At 38.3% G+C, this 16,589-nt stretch overlaps 1 protein-coding gene across 4 annotated transcripts in view; it reads right to left on the reverse strand.

Moving 5' to 3' along the window:
• INPP4B (inositol polyphosphate-4-phosphatase type II B) overlaps nt 1-16,589 on the reverse strand; it is an 824,845-nt gene that overhangs the window by 349,519 nt on the left and 458,737 nt on the right. For all 4 annotated transcript variants that reach the window (XM_064585102.1, XM_064585100.1, XM_064585099.1 and 1 more), the window contains one exon: nt 16,011-16,127. In XM_064585102.1, the coding sequence (XP_064441172.1) occupies nt 16,011-16,127 (117 nt within the window). The remainder of the gene's footprint in view (nt 1-16,010; nt 16,128-16,589) is intronic.

The following is a 16,589-nucleotide window of genomic DNA, read 5'->3' on the forward strand; positions in this document are numbered from 1 at the left end:
AGAGAAAACTTTTCTGGAGAAATAAAAGAACTAAAATCTAACCAAATTGAAATCAAAAAGGCTATTAATGAGGTGCAATAAAAAATGGAGGCTCTATGAAATAAGTCAATCAGAGAAAGACATATACCATATGATCTCACTGATATGAGGAATTCTTAATCTCAGGAAACAAACTGAGGGTTGCTGGAGTGGTGAGGGGTGGGAGGGATGAGGTGGCTGGGGGATAGACATTGGGGAGGGTATGTGCTATGGTGAGCGCTGTGAATTCTGTAAGACTGCTGAATCACAGACCTGTACCTCTGAAACAAATAATACATTATACGTTAAAAAAAGAAGAAGAAGATAGCAGTAAGGGAAAAATGAAGGGGGGGAATCAGAGGGGGAGACGAACCATAAGAGACTATGGACTCTGAGAAACAAACTGAGAGTTCTAGAGGGGAGGGGGGTGGGGGGATGGGTTAGCCTGGTGATGGGTATTAAAGAGGGCATGTACTGCATGGAGCACTGGGTGTTATATGCAAACAGTGAATCATAGAACACTACATCAAGATCTAATGATGTAATGTATGGCAATTAACACAACATAATAAAGAAAAAACCCTCAAATTATTAAGAGAGTTAGGGACCTTAATATTATTCCTGAGAAACTTCCTACAGTTCAATGGATTCAATAGCAGAAGACTTAGATTCTCGTGATTTCATTGTGACCCTCAGCAAATTGTTTAAATTTACTTTCCAGCTCCCTGACACAACAGGGCCCTGTGTAACACAACAGCGTCCCTAGGAAGATCAAATGTGATACTGTATGGATGAATTCTTTGTAATTGAGATTTTATGTCATTTATTTGGTCTTTACTTTCTGTGATGTCCCAAAAAGAATTAGCACTAAAAAAAAAAAAAAAAAAAAAGAATTAGCACTGTTATAAAGGATGAAGTGATATGGGTAGCTAGGATAAAGTAAAATAATCCTCTTCTTTAATCTGCCATCCATAACACCACTTGTAGTTTGGTCTGATGTTTAATTAATAAATAACACTCAAAACTTTCCTTCTATCTTTGATGTTTCTGAGAGTCTAAATGGTTAAACTATTTTCTTTAGAGAAAAAAAAATTTTTTTCCACAATTTTTAGGTGGCTGTGGCCTCAGAAGTTCTTCAAACGATCTCATCTAGTTAAGCATTCATGAATTTCATGAGGTCAGGCTAGAGAAGAAACATTCTGCTAATCTTTGGTCTAACAAATGTCATTAGAAGGAAAATGAAGTAAGTTTGTGAAGAAGGTAGAAAAGAATTCTTTATTCGCTGCTTTTTACTTTCTGCTCCATCTAAGGTCAAAGAATCCTATAAAAGCCTGTCATTTTAGGCAGTTTGAATGACGTCTCAAAAATCAAACTGGATGATGACTCAGAGTTGGAAGAATGAAAAAGAGGGACAAGGTGATTCGCTGGTCAGCCCATCAGGTATAAGTATGATTTGGAAAGTGAATCTTAAAGAAGAGGGTTTTTTTTCCTCTCATATTCTTTTTCACAGCGGTTTCAGAAGACAGATCTCTAGGGGCACAGCTATTTGTAACTCAAGTTAGAAGGAGAATCAGGTATCAAAATGACTGCAATGGAAAATGTGGGCATGCCTTTGCAGTAATCATCTTTTTCAGTTTTTCTCCCTTTTGGAAAGACACACTCAGGAAGTGAATGTTGGAGTATCACACTGCAGAGTGTCAGATGAATAAAATGCTAAAATAACAACAGAGAAAATAGATTCTTTTTCATTGCTGTTGATATGTTTCAACCTGAAACATGGCTGGTGCACAGCATAGGTCTGCACCCAGCCACAAATCACCAGACAAGAACATCCGGGATATCCAGACCAATCAGTTCACTGGAAACATGGTCAACCTTGGGGAGTCTGATACCATGAAACCACTAATCCTTTTCTTGGAATTATACCAATGTCACTCAGGAAAGAATGTCCTGAGTACAAGAATAATATCTGAATAATATCTGCAATAAGTGATGACGATATTTATATTTCTACTACAGTTTTATTTTCCAAAGCACTTTTACATGTGTTAGTCTCTTTTCATTCCAGTAGTAGACAGACCAGGACGTTATCATCATTTTAGAGCTGGGAAACTGAGCCCCCAAATGGATAACTTGTCTAAAGCCGCACAACTAAGTAGCAGATCTGAGATTAGAGCTTCCAGTTCTTAACTTTATTATGTTCTTTGCTCTCAACGTGGCATCCCAGTTGAGAAGGGATCCTTGCAGGGTCAAAGAGTTATATTCTTTTTAAAAAAATATTTATTTATTTTAGAGAGAGAGAGCACGCAAGCAGGGGTGGGGAGGGGCAGAGGGAGAAGGAGAGAGAGAATCTCAAGCAGACTCCCCTCTGAGTGCACAGCCCCCCACGGGGCTCAATCATTGCATTTTCCCGTAACAGCATTCAGAAATCTTGTTTTTATATCCACTGGTGGGGTTTTCAAATGTATCTTATGGTTTATTGCAACAGTTCATCTCCAGTTTGGCATGGTCTTTTTTCAGATACTTCTTCAGATTGCAAGTTCAAGGTCAAGGAAGCTACTGCTCAGGGAAAGCAAGTACTGCACATGTATGCTGGAGAAAGCAGAATGGAGAAGGTACTGAAGCAGAATCTGAAAGATATGCTTCTGCCTTTAAACGTACATTAACTGGAAAGATTCTCTTTCCAGAGAGGGAAAAATTTCTCTGAATACTAACATCGCCGTAAGGGTATTTTTGGCTTTTTCTTTTTTTTTTTTTTGCAAGAAATGAACTTGATCCTGGAATTTAAAGTTTAAACCCTTACTTAATGCTTAAAGCCTTATATTACTCAATGTACATATTCATATTTAAAACATGTGTATATGTATATGTGAATACACCTGCAGCTGTCTAGGATTTCCCTCAGGAGGCCTCCCTTTCTTTGCGGCTCTGAGGCCCGAGCCAGCTACTATGTACATTTCACTATGCCTCAACTTAAATTCAGGAATGAAAAACAAAGCTGTAACACATACTTCAAATGTTCTTTTTTTTTTTTTTTTTAAGATTTTATTTATTTGACAGAGAGAGACACGGTGAGAGAGGGAACACAAGCAGGGGGAATGGGGGAGGGAGAAGCAGGCTTCCCTCTGAGAAGGGAGCCAGATGTGGGGCTCAATCCCATGACTCTGGGATCATGACCTGAGCCGAAGGCAGACACTTAACGACTGAGCCACCCAGGCGCCCCTACTTCAAATGTTCTGAATTAGGGGCCGGCTGCAGTTTGAGGTGGGTGAGCTCTTGTTGATATCCAATTAAGATTTTTCTTGGGAAAATGCTTTCAGACATTTTAAACCACCAATATGCCTATCTGTGTCCTTTTCACAAAACCAAAATAGCAATTAAAAAAAAAAATCGGAATAATATTTAAAATTGTAAATATCCCTACAGATCCCATATCTGATTAAACAAATATCCATAGTGCCTTCCGAAGACTGCTTTCTCTATCATGGTTAAAAACTACCACCCAAGTTTGTACGTAAGACCAACAATTGCGTGAATTCACACATCGAATTCCTCAGGACATGATATACTCAACATTTAGCTCCAACCTCAATGAGCACATCTTAAAAGACAGCTTGACTTAATGTCGTGAAACCGAAGTGACCTGGCTCGTGGCAACATGAGAAGAAAATCCTTGTGATGTGGAAACAGATGCCCCTTAACACTTTTCAGGATGTGACATCACCTTCTGCCTGGGTGTACACGACTCCTCTCAGTAAGTTTAAAAATAATTTTCACGTGGATTTAAACACCAGCCTGAACTTTGTTGTAACGATCATTCCATCCCGATGGTTCCAAGGAAAGCCTCTGTTTCTTCACAATTTCTTTTTGTTCCCGCGGCGCCGCATGTCTAGACTTACGGTAATGAAAAGCTATTCCTAGCTGAAGCAGTCTAACCTTTTAAATCGCTAGCCTCTGCTCCTTTCTCATCAGAAGAAATGCTTTGGCAACACGTCACGTGTCAGCTTTGCAAAACCCAGAGAGAAGGGGAAGCCGAAGCCACACACGCGTCCTCCGTGCCCACGTGGGTCTGTTTCGGGATGGCCCTCCTCCGACCGGGCGCTCCCCGAGCTTGCGCCCGCACAGCAGCTGTGCCAAGAAGGAGGCTGCTTGAGCCGGACACCGAACAAATGGTAACACCTGCGGCATGCTTGAGACCTGGGGCAACGAGGGAAATACACTGAAGCAGAAATAGCTCAGCTCAGGGTCCAAATTAGGCTCACAGATCGCAGGTAGAAAGATAAACGCTCCTAGATCGACTTCGAAGCATAATTCATTGTACAGCTTACTGTCTATAATGTAGCAGGGGAAGATGGTGCGTCCCCCTGAGACTGCAGATCCTAGAGTCCCCTGCGAGTGCCCCGCCCCGCAATTGTTTCGGGGGGTTCCCAGGGGGCTTCTTCAAGTGTTGCAGATGATTGCCATTCTCCTCCTCTTCTGCTCTGACCGGGCTCGGTGATGTTCTCAGCTGCTGCCTCCATTCCGTACAGGTGAGCCCCCGACAGTGGGTCCTTCCCATCTCCCCAGGCACTGAAGCCCCTGTCCTGTGCCCACCAGTCCTCCTCCAGGCGGCCACTTGTTTGTGGCAGTTCCCTTTCATCCAGGACCACCCGCAGACCCCCTGCGCTGAATCGTCATGATGCAAAAGTAACACTCCTCTTAGGACAACATATTTTGTGTAAAAGTAATGGGAATGGCAGTCGTTTTTTAAGGTTACATTTTATTTTATTAAAAATCAGGAAATCTTTCAGGAAATCCATTGACATGACTGTTTCATCACTATTATTTTATTTCATGCTCTCCGTTTTCTCTTCTTTTTACTCTGCCCTCATTATCCACACCCCTCCTCCCCCACCCAATCCACTGCCTTCATCCTCCTACATTTTCTACATACTCAGGACAGTCATCCACAAGTGTATATTTCTTAAATACAAAAACAACACACACACACACATATAAAGGCATTTTTCATTATTAGGTTTTTTTTAAATGAAATTATATTACTCACCATTTTGGGCATTTGCTGTTCTCAATTACGCAGCCCCTCCTGAATCTTCCAAGTCTGCTTTTAGAGCTCCCGTTAATTACAACCACTTTTTCTAAGGCTTCATAATATCCCTAGTTTAGACACATCAGAATTTATTCACACATTCCACTACTGATAGCCATTCACCCTGTTTCCAGTTTTTCACTATTTGAGCAATGCTCAAACATCTTTTTCCATACATCCTCAAGTACAAGTGTTTTACTTCTAAGAGGTTAATACCCAGGAATAACGTTGCTAAATCAAAATGTACACTTACTTTCCATTTTAATAAATGCCGGCAGATTGTTTTTTTTAAGTTGCAAATTTTCACATTAAATCAGCAGTGCATGACAGTACACTTTTTCCCACCTCCCTGCCAGCAATGGTCTTTAATTTTTTTGTCAGTCTATTTGTAAAAATTGACCACATTGCTATCTTAATTTTGTGTCTCCAAGAAAATACAGTTAGAACATTTTTTAATGCTTCTTGGTCAGTTGAATTTATTTTTCTGAGGACTACCTCTTCAAATACGCTTTTCTAAACTCGGAAGAACTTTTTAAATAATATAGGGATTAATCCACCAATCTTTGACTTGCATATAATTTTCCATATCTACTTTTTCTCTCTTGTTTATGCCATATATTTTTTCTCATGTAAAATGTATAGATTTCCATATGGTCAAATGCCAACCTATCTGGATTCCCATTCTTAAGAAAAACTTCCCTACCTCCTGCTTCTAGATTGTACAATCTTTTAAGCTATCTTATAAGAGCTTTAATACAATTTAGTTTCTATATTTAATTAATCTACCAAAAATATATTTTTATACATAAAATATGACATGACTGTACTATTATTTGCATCCAAATGGATAGTCATTTAACCAGTACTTTTTATATTAAGCCCCATTCTTTTTACCTGCTGAGTTAAACCATCTCATAGAGTTAATCACCATGTATCCTGGAATCTGGTCTTGGATTTGATATTCTGTCTCACTTCTCTATTTGTCCATTCCTATGATCAAACCATACAGATTTGACTGCAGTAGGTTTATGTTTTGTTTTGATGCCTGATCAGGTAAATCTTACTATTTTTAAAAATGTCCTTGGCTATTTTTGGATATTGATTTAATAAAGTAAATTTTAAGATCATTTTATCCAATCCCCCAAATCTCTCTCCATAAGAATACTTATGCTATTTTATTTGAAATTATATTAAATTTATAAATTGAATTTAGATCAATTTTTGTTTTATGGTAATTATAATTTTTTTTCTTTTTTTTAAGATTTTATTTATTTATTTGACAGAGATTCACAGCAGGAGAGGGAACACAGAGGGAGTAGGGGATGGAGAAGCAGGCTTCCTGCTGAGCAGGGAGCCCGATGCGGGGCTCAATCCCAGGACCCTGGGATCATGACCTAAGCCGAAGGCAGACACTTAAGGACTGAGCCACCCAGGTGCTCCTATAATTTTTTCTAACACAAGTTTTCCTATTGGCAAAGATCTTATTTTATAGTCTTCAGTAAGATGTTATACTTTTCTATGTAATTTATGCTATAAAACAAGGAAGCTATTGATTTTTAAATATATTGATCTTATAACCAGCCAACTTACCAAATCATATTTGGTCTTTATCTAAAGTCTGTTGGGCTTTCTATATTTTAATCATATCAATAGAGAAATAGTTTTGCTTTTCTGCCTTCCAAATTTTATATAAGTAATATAACTTTCTCATTTCATTTTCTACAGCCTCCAAGAAAATGTTGAATAATAATGACGAGAGTGGTTAATTTGGTGTCTAATTGAAATGACTTTAGCACTTCACTGTTTAGAACATTTATATTATCTTATTAGGATAGATTTTTGTTATATTTATATAATATAATCTATTTTTTATTAGATGTGGCCACTAGATTTACTAAAGAAGTCTTTAGCATCCATTGACAGAATCAAATGAGTTTTCTCCTTTAGTTATTAATAAAATGGATCATGTTGATAGACATATTGATATTGAACCATTTTTGCTTTTCAGATCATATTTTTCTTTTTCCACACAGATGGACTCTACTGAAGAGTATTTCAATTATAATTTATGTACCTTTGTTTTTAATTGAAATTTGGTTATTGCTTTTTAAAAAAAAAACATTCATCAGATTTGGGTATTAAAGTGCTCCCTATTTATGTAGGCTGTATTCTTAGGTGAAACCTAACTGCCTAAATTTCTGCTCCCTTGTGATGAGAGATCAGAGAGCTTCCTGATAAAACTTCTGGGCAACACCCATCAAATGAGATTTATATAGACATGACTAAATTCCAGTTTGTGGACTCAACTTGTTCAAACTAGAGTTACCCTGCAAGTCTCCCAACCACTCTTCCCAGTGATATCTCATGATTCTTAAAAATAAAAGGGCTCACTGCCCAAAAACTTACAAAAGTAAAAACCTAAAAGCCATTCTTAAATGTTCAGTGGAGGTAGGACTCAGCGAATAAGAGTCCATTAGGAAACACAGGGTAAATTATGTTCCTCTATGTTTGTGATTAACATTAATTAAGTTTCCCAGGTTTGAAAAGAGAATGGAAAGTGGCCCTACCTCATCATTTCTATTTTAATTGGAAAAAAGGCATATTAATTCTAGGTATTATTGTGTTGTTGTTGTTGTTGTTTTAAACTAGGTTAAACAATGTTTCTAAAACTCATACATTCATAGACAGCCAAGTGCGAAAATACTCAAAGTACAGTTTTGCTGATCTCCATGAAATAAGGATGTGGGTACTTTACAGTCAAACAGCCACTCTGCTAAGGCCAAAAGATTTTGTAAGAAACATACTTTGCATCATGAGTCAATTTGTTTTCTTATTTCACGTCCAAGAGCCAGTCTTTCTCCATGCCAACATCATTATTTTCTTACGGAAAGTAAGGAGGTATTGAATAGTCTTTCCTCTATTGTGGGAGCCCAAACAAGAACAAAGACAAAAAACGAACAAAAGCCCTGGACAGATGACACAGACGGAGTACTGTGCAAATGCAGACAGTAGCACAGAGAGCGAACAGGAATAAGAGAGAAAGGGAAAAACAGTGTAAAGAGCAGCAAGGACTGTAATGCACTTGATACGTGGATGACAGAGGAGGGGAAAAAGGTAGAGATGGAAATGCTAATATATAGAGAGTAGCATAAGTGCTAAAGGAAAGAAATTTGTAGCACTTCTGCTTCTGGTTAATATGCAAAAACGTGCAAGAGAGACTGTCACCCCTAAGGAACACTAAGAAGTCAGAGACACTACCAATCACAGTTTTTGCTAAACCCATCAGAAAACTGAGGGTGTCAAGCAACCAAAATGAAATGAAATCCAGGGAATGACAGACCCTTCCTGGAGGAAGAAATGCCCATGGTCCATATTATTCCTGGCTGAGCAGCAACAGGGGACGACATTCCATAGAAACCAGCTGGACTTGCAATAAACTTTTAATGAGCACATGTTACCTGGCATGAGAGATCTGAATCCTGAGGAGCCCTAGCCATAGCATGGGTCTTGCCCATCCACCTACTCCTTCCCACTGAAAGTCACATACTGAAGGAGGACATTTCAATGTGCAGGAGAGCTGAGAGATTCACCAAGGAGCTGCACGGGGCTTTCTCCAATGTGAGGCAGAAGAGCAGAGGTTGATTTCCCCATGCACTAGGCTGAAGCTTGAGAAAGAGGCGAGATTGCTGCATAGTGAAAATATTGCTCCAGGAATCCAAGGTTGGTTTAACTTACAGAGACAATTAATGTAATTCACTCCATTAACAGAGTAAGTAAGAAAAACATTTGAGCATCTCAATATATACCAAAAAAGTCATTTGACTAAATCTAACACGATTCATGATAAAAAAAAAACAAAAACAAAAAAAAAACCTCACAGGAAATTGGGGATAGAGGGAAATTCCTCCATCTGATAAAAGACATCTATGAAAAGCCTACAGTTAAGATCAAATTTAATGGTGAAATACTGAACACTTCTACCTTAAATCTGGAAACAAAACGAGAATTTCCACTCTTACCACTTCTATCAATATTGTACTGAAAGTCCTATTGCACCGAGCTAGTGCAATAAGGAAAGATAAAATGCACTTTGACTGGAAAAGGAAACATAAAAATCTTTCATTATTCACAGATAACATGATCATATGTTTACAAACCCCTATGGAGTCTTAAAAAGTGTTTTAGGACTAATACGTGAATTTAGCAAGACTGCAGGATACAAGGTCAATACACAAAAAGTAACTGTATTTCTATCTACTAACAAACAGGAATTTAAAACTATATTTTTAAAAATCTCTCATTCGTTAGCATGAAAAACTATCAAAAATACCTAAGTCTTGGGTGCCTGGGTGGCTCAGTCGTTAAGCGTCTGCCTTCGGCTCAGGTCATGATCCCGGGGTCCTGGGATCGAGTCCCACATCGGGCTCCCTGCTCGGCGGGAAGCCTGCTTCTCCCTCTCCCACTCCCCCTGCTTGTGTTCCTGCTCTCGCTGTCTCTCTCTCTGTCAAATAAATAAATAAAATCTTAAAAAAAAAAAAATACCTAAGTCTTAAAATGTATTATGACCACACACAAAGGATCTGAACACAAATATATTGCTGATAAAATTTAAATACCTAAATAAGTGGAATGATATGCCTACCATATTTATAGATCAACAGGCTCAATATTGTTAAGATGTCCAGTCTCTCCAAATTGATCTATAGATTTAACACGATTCCAATCCAAATCCCAATGGGCTTTTTGAAGAAATCGACAAGTGATTCTCAAACTTATGTGGAAAAACTAAGGCTCTTAGAATAGGCAAAACCAAAACCTTGATAAAAAAACAAAGCTGGCAAAGATAGAGGACTTAAATCACCTATTTCAGGACTTACTATAAAGCTACAATAGTCATGTGGTCATGAAGCTAGACAAAGTGATCAATGGAACAGAACAGATCGAGAAATAGACCTGCATCTATCCGTAGACAACTGAATTTCTAGTTAAGGCACCTACTGAATTTAGTGAAGAAAAAAGTATTTTTGACAAATAGTGCTACAATAACTAGATATCTACATAGGGGAAAATAACTTTGATTCCTATCTTATTCATAAATGTAAAGGCTAGAACAATAAAACATTTTTAAGGAAGACCCTGGAGAATATTCTCATGACCCAAAGCATAATCATCTTTGGGGGCACAAAAAGCACTAATGAAAAGATTGATAAACTGACCTTACTCAGAATTTAAAGTCTCTGAACAACAAAATACATCATTAAGGAAATTATAAGGCAAGCCAAAGGGAAGAGAGGGGACCTGTAACACATATATTCATAAAAGCACTTACATCCACATATATGAAAAGTTCTTATAAATTAACAATAAAAAAAACCCCACTTTTTAAAAAGAAAAAAGTCTTGAGCAGAAACGTCATTTAAAAAAAAAGAGGGATCCTTGGGTAGCTCAGTCAGTTAAGCGTCTGACTTCAGCTCAGGTCATGATCTCAGGGTCCTGGGATCCAGCCCTGCATTGGCTCCTCGCTCAATGGGGAATCTGCTTGTCCCTCTGCCCCTCCCCCTCTCATTTTCTCTCTCTCTCTCAAATAAATAAATAAAATCTTAAAAAAAAAAAGATAGATGAATGGCCAATAAGCACAGGAAAAAGTGCTTAACAGAATTAGTCATCAGGAAAATGCAAATTAAGACCCAGTAAGATAACCACTTCATACCCACTAGAATGCTAAATGAAAAAGATTGACAATATCATCATTGGTGGAGTTAATTGGAACTCTCACACAGAAGTAAGAGTAGGAGAATAAAGTCATACAATAACTTTGAAGAACCGTTGGCAGTTTCTAAAAAAGTTAAACCTGCATCTATCTGCCCTATGACTTAACAGTTTTAACTCCTCAGTATTTACCTCCCAAAATAAAAACAAATATCCACACAAATACTTGTACTCGAATATTCATAGACATTTAGTTCATTGTTGTCAAAAGCTGTAAGTTATTAAATGTAGAGAAATGTAAATAAGAGAATGAATAAACTGTGGTATCACTGCAACATAATACCATTCAGTAATAATACCATTCAGCAACATATATGAACCTCAAAAATATGTTGAGCAAAAGATACCAGGCACAAGGGAACACATATTATATGATTTTATTCACATACATTTCAACAAGCAAAACAAATCCACGTTGTTATATATGGAAAAGTGGTTGCCTCAGAGTATGTGGGGTGGCAATTGACCAGAATGGGGCACAAAGGAACTTTCTGGAATGATGGAAATGTTCTATATCTTGAGTCAGGTAGAGGTTATGTGGCCATAAGCAACTATCAAACTCATTGAACTGAACACTTTAGATCTGTCCATTTTGTTATATGTAAATTATGCCTCAAAAAAATATGAATATGCTCTTTGTAAATATATACTATTCATCAACAGATAGAAAGGAAGTGAAATTATTTGTGAAGGGCAGCAACATCTTAGAACCCCGAACTACTTCTATACAGAATTGGTAACTCCCCTTGCAAATTATGTTACAGTAGAGACCAGAGCATTACAAAAGGCAAAGTGAACCAACAAGTTGAGAGGACCATGCAGTATACACAAAAGGAAAAGGCCAGGTGGACAAAAGCAAAAGTCTAAGACATAACCATTTCACAACAGGTAATAACAGCTATCTTTTCATTAATATTAGTTGGCCACTTCATAAAACTTATTCAGACATTTGCAATTAGTTATACATGCTTAATCTAAGCGCTTAAAAATTTTGGATATGTTTTTTCCCTATACTGGCATACCGACATTTTTTTTTCTCAATCAATTTTGAAGATCCAACTGAAGAATATTTTTTTAATATCATTTTTTTAAGATTTTATTTATTTATTTGAGAGAGAGAGAATGAGAGACAGAGAGCAAGAGAGGGAAGAGGGTCAGAGGGAGAAGCAGACTCCCCGCTGAGCAGGAAGCCCGATGTGGGACTCGATCCCGGGACTCCAGGATCATGACCCGAGCCGAAGGCAGTCGCTCAACCAACTGAGCCACCCAGGCACCCCAACTAAAGAACATTTTTAAAGCATCAGCTGAAGTAAAAATACCACTGTGCGTAAGTGAAAATGAGGGTAATGCTAACAATATATGTACTCTGGAGAAAAGAAACGAGTTTTGACTTGGCCTACTTAAGTTTTCAGAATCTCAGTTTCTTCACCTTTAAAATGGGCAAGGTAATACCTCCCTCAACGAATTTTTTGGAGAGTAAAGAAAAAACCATGTATAACAAATTAAACACAGTGCTTGGTATGTGCTTAGTGATTAATAGTATCCATTTCTTTTCCTAATCAGCTGTACTGTATCTTCTACAAAGAGAAGGCAAGCTTACAGAATTTGGATCTCAACAAGTATAATTAGACCTAACCTTCTAAGAAGTTAGTGTAGAAAATCAAAGCAAGTCAGAGTATACCAAATGTAAATGATTTTCTTTTCCATAGAAAAACACAAAAAACTTAACTGGACACTTCCATGTAGGGAATTGTGCTAGAAATAAACTGCCTTGGACATAATAACTCACATAATGTAATACATTTACATCCAATCTTGATAAGGTCACTTTTTTCTGAAAGGTACAAATGGAGAGTTGCTAGTAACTGGCAGTAAAAAATATCTTAGGACATATATCCTCACCTGAGAAGTGTTCCGTATCTACTGGACACAGGACTCTGTCCTATAAATGAACATCTAACAAGTTGAGGATACAGCAAACATTTATTTACTCTAAGAACAAATGAAGCAATGTGTACTCCTGCAAAATACACAGAAATTCAAATTTCTACCATGAGCAAAGCCAATTTTGTGACCTAATTATATGTTTGCAGATTGATGGCTATCCTCAGTGTGGTGTTGAAAGAGCTTGTTCAGTATCTTCCAAGACACCAGTTGCATGGGAGGAAGGGAAAAAGACAAAGTTTGATGGTGATGTTCTTCTCCTATGTAAATTTCACCTTCTTCTGAGTTTTTTCTGTAACATATGAAAGACCCATAGTCCCAGCTTGATTCCCTAGGGCTGAACACTGTGAGCTATGTGCTAAAAGCAATTGTGTCTATGTTGTTTCATTTTCCAGAGAGTTTAAAATAGAGCACACAACCGGTATATATCCAGAAGATACCAGCTTCACTGTTTGAACTTGGGCTCTCCTATCCTAGCCATGGGCTTCAATTTCAAGCTTTGAAGTCCCCACGAACCAGCTGGATGTTAGAGCCGCACATTCTGAGAAAACAGATCATTTTCTCATGATGAGGAAAATAGTAAAAAGGTCACTCCAATTTTAATAATGACCCTGTCACCCACCGTACTCCACCTCCCCACCTGCCAAGCATTATCTGTCCATCTGCCACGGTGCAAGACTTACTGCAGTGAATGAGGAGGATGAAGGATGTAGTAGGAGGAAACAACAGTCATTCTGAATGGACAGACTCTTCTCCTTGGTTACAATGATTAATTGCATTTCTGCTGAAGTTACTAAGTAAGATAATCAATCTTAGGTCCAATGTTTAGAGGAATACAAGAACAACAACCAGTTACATATTAGCGGTATCAAGGGCACAGATGAAAGGTTATCATTTCTCTTTAAAAATATCTAATATTAATAGGTATGTAAATGAATATGACATGGCAAAGTAACACATTTATTTGACTGATGAAATCCAAGTAATGATAAATTCAATAGGAAAGGGCAAGCAACTTAGTCATCTGACTCAACTCATTAGTTTTCAGTCAGTAGAAAAATCTCGTTGTTCTGGGTCAGCCTAACAGGATCAATGCTTTGCTAGGATCAAATATTTAAACTACTTTTAAGTACATGCACATAATTCATTAATTTTCTAAAACACATATACATATTCTCATTTCTTAGGCCTTAAAAGTACTATGATCTTAATTTTTTTAGGTTGTTAAGTGCTCACAATTATAAACTGTACTTGAAAACCACTTCCTGCTTCCCCTTCCCCCCTCCCCCGCCCCCCAACCCAAAGAAAATCTTAAGAAATGAGAGAACAAGGGCCAGGATAAAGACTGTATGTCCATGGGGACTATTAGCATATTAATAACCTGTGTTTCTATTTACACTTCCATCACCAGGGCTAATTGTTAGGTATTTTAAGGAAGAGGTTATGCCTTAATTAACAGCTCTTAGTAAATGAAAGCTGGTTGCATCTCTTAAGTATGCTCAAATTTCACAAGTCTTATTTCATAGCAGGGATTCAGGTTCATCCAATATTTTTATATGATGACACCTCTGATGAAGGAAGGAAGTCTTTAATAGATCTTAAATAAGTACCTTTCAGAATAGAAGCCAATAAAAAGCATAATTAATGAGTAAGCTAATTATCTATCTGTAAATCATTAACATCCATGCACATTTTAAATGAGGGAGAGTAAAGGGGATAGAAACATCTTAGGTATTTCATATTTCTAACTCTGACATTTCTTTTTTTTTTTTTAAGATTTTATTTATTTGACAGAGAGAGACAGTGAGAGAGGGAGACACAGCGAGAGAGGGAACACAAGCAGGGGGAGTGGAAAAGGGAGAAGCAGGCTTCCCGCGGAGCAGGGAGCCCGACGCAGGGCTCGATCCCAGGACCCTGGGATCATGACCTGAGCTGAAGGTAGACGCTTAACAACTGAGCTACCCAGGCACCCCATAACTCTGACATTTCTAAGGACTTCACAAACTCAAGAGTTTAGGGGAAACATTCATTTCTGTAACAGTGTTCCTAGACCTCTGCCCTTGCCATATTCTGTCCTGTCTATGCTTTGGGATTGCTGGGGGAATTGAATTTGATCATGTGCTTGGAGGAACAGAAAATCCCACAGTTCACATCATCCTAATCATTTCTCTGCTTACTACTCCCCTGCACAGTTGCATCACCTCCTCCCACTATCTATTTGAACCATAACCTACATGAGGGTGGAGTTTAAAATGACGTTTTCCCCAGATGAGGTATGGGTGATTCTCTGTGTCCAGCAGCACCGCTTAGCTTCAACAGAAACTCTACTGGAACCTAAAGGCCTCCCTGCCTTCAAAGTGTTCCCTGGCATGTGGCTCACTATTGATCATCAACACTGCTGTAGCTTCCCTGCCTTGAAAACAGACAGGAGTGATTTGAAGGAGAGGGCCTCTTTTAAGCCATCCCCTTCCCAGCACCTACCCAACAGCATTGTCTTCTGTCCAGGAATTTTAAGAATGGCCTCTAGAGATAGTGCCTAGGTCCTTGACTATCTAACCAGGCAGTCTGATGCAGGGAGAAGAAAAGTCAGACCCTGTAGGAAGACTGAAGAATTTAGGACAAAAGCCCACGGGGGCTTTACATAACCTCCATGCAAGGAGGCCGATTAAAACGTGTGGCTAGTGCTTCTCCTTATCCCCTCTGTTTGCTTTGGTGCCAAGGACAACTTCAGGAAAATAGAGGGAGTATCTCTCTACACAGTCTTGTCCAGAATAAACGGTGAAAGTAGAGCACTTTATCAACCTCCTGTTTTAGAATAATTACAATATCTAGAAAGTTTTAAAATAGTATATAAAGTTCATCTCTTCCACTTGCCTTATGCCCACACTATGACTCCTTCAGCAACTCCTTAAAACAACCACAGAAAGGTAAAACAAGAGATCAAGCCAGCCTTCCTGAGAAAGAGAAAAATCTGTTCTGAAAGCTTTTGCTCCTCACCAATTGCCAAATGAATTGGGTGTGGAGGGGTGGGGGTGGGGATCCTCAGCAAACTATAAACATAAGACAAGCATAAACACAGTATAAACACCCTCTTTGAAAAATGCCAGTTATATCCAAACCCAATGGTTTGGAAAAGCATAACTCCTCCCCCCCCCCCCCCAAAAAAAGAGAAATAAGTACAAGTACTTACAGTGTCATGAGACTTATCCTTGACATCATAGACTGTTAGCTTTATTTTGGTCTCCTCATAGATGGGATACTCAGATGGGAATGTGACACCAGTCAAAAACAGCGGGTCCCTTGTTCCCTGTAACAGCACAAGCAGACCACTTTGATTCAATAAAGCAGCAACTGCAGTTGGCAGCATGCAGGGACACATGAGAATGCAGAAAGTGTGTCTGAGTCTGTTTGTTTTTCTAGGAAATAGTTCTATTGGAAAAGCGATGTGAATTGCCGAATGATGCTCGTGGGCGACAGCAAGGCCCAGAGCCCCAAATACTGATAGAGCTGCTGATAGTAAATGGCACTGCAACAGTGTCAGAACTGCTAATACTCTGGAAAAACAATTTTTCATTATATGCAGAATCCTTAATTAGGGTCAGTTGTCAGTCCATTAAGAATAGATTTAATGGATTTAACCTGAAATTCATGCAAATGATCTAAGATATTGACTGATCAATTAAAATGAAGCTATTTGCTCATCAAGTACCATTTACTTCCTTTCTGTAATGATTCAATTGAAAGCCATGCTCTGATAATGTCCATTTGT

Source organism: Mirounga angustirostris, unplaced genomic scaffold, assembly GCF_029215605.1.
Source record: "Mirounga angustirostris isolate CCGP_5_RB_7025 unplaced genomic scaffold, mMirAng1.0.hap1 SCAF_2, whole genome shotgun sequence".
NCBI classification, from domain to species: Eukaryota; Metazoa; Chordata; class Mammalia; order Carnivora; family Phocidae; genus Mirounga; species Mirounga angustirostris.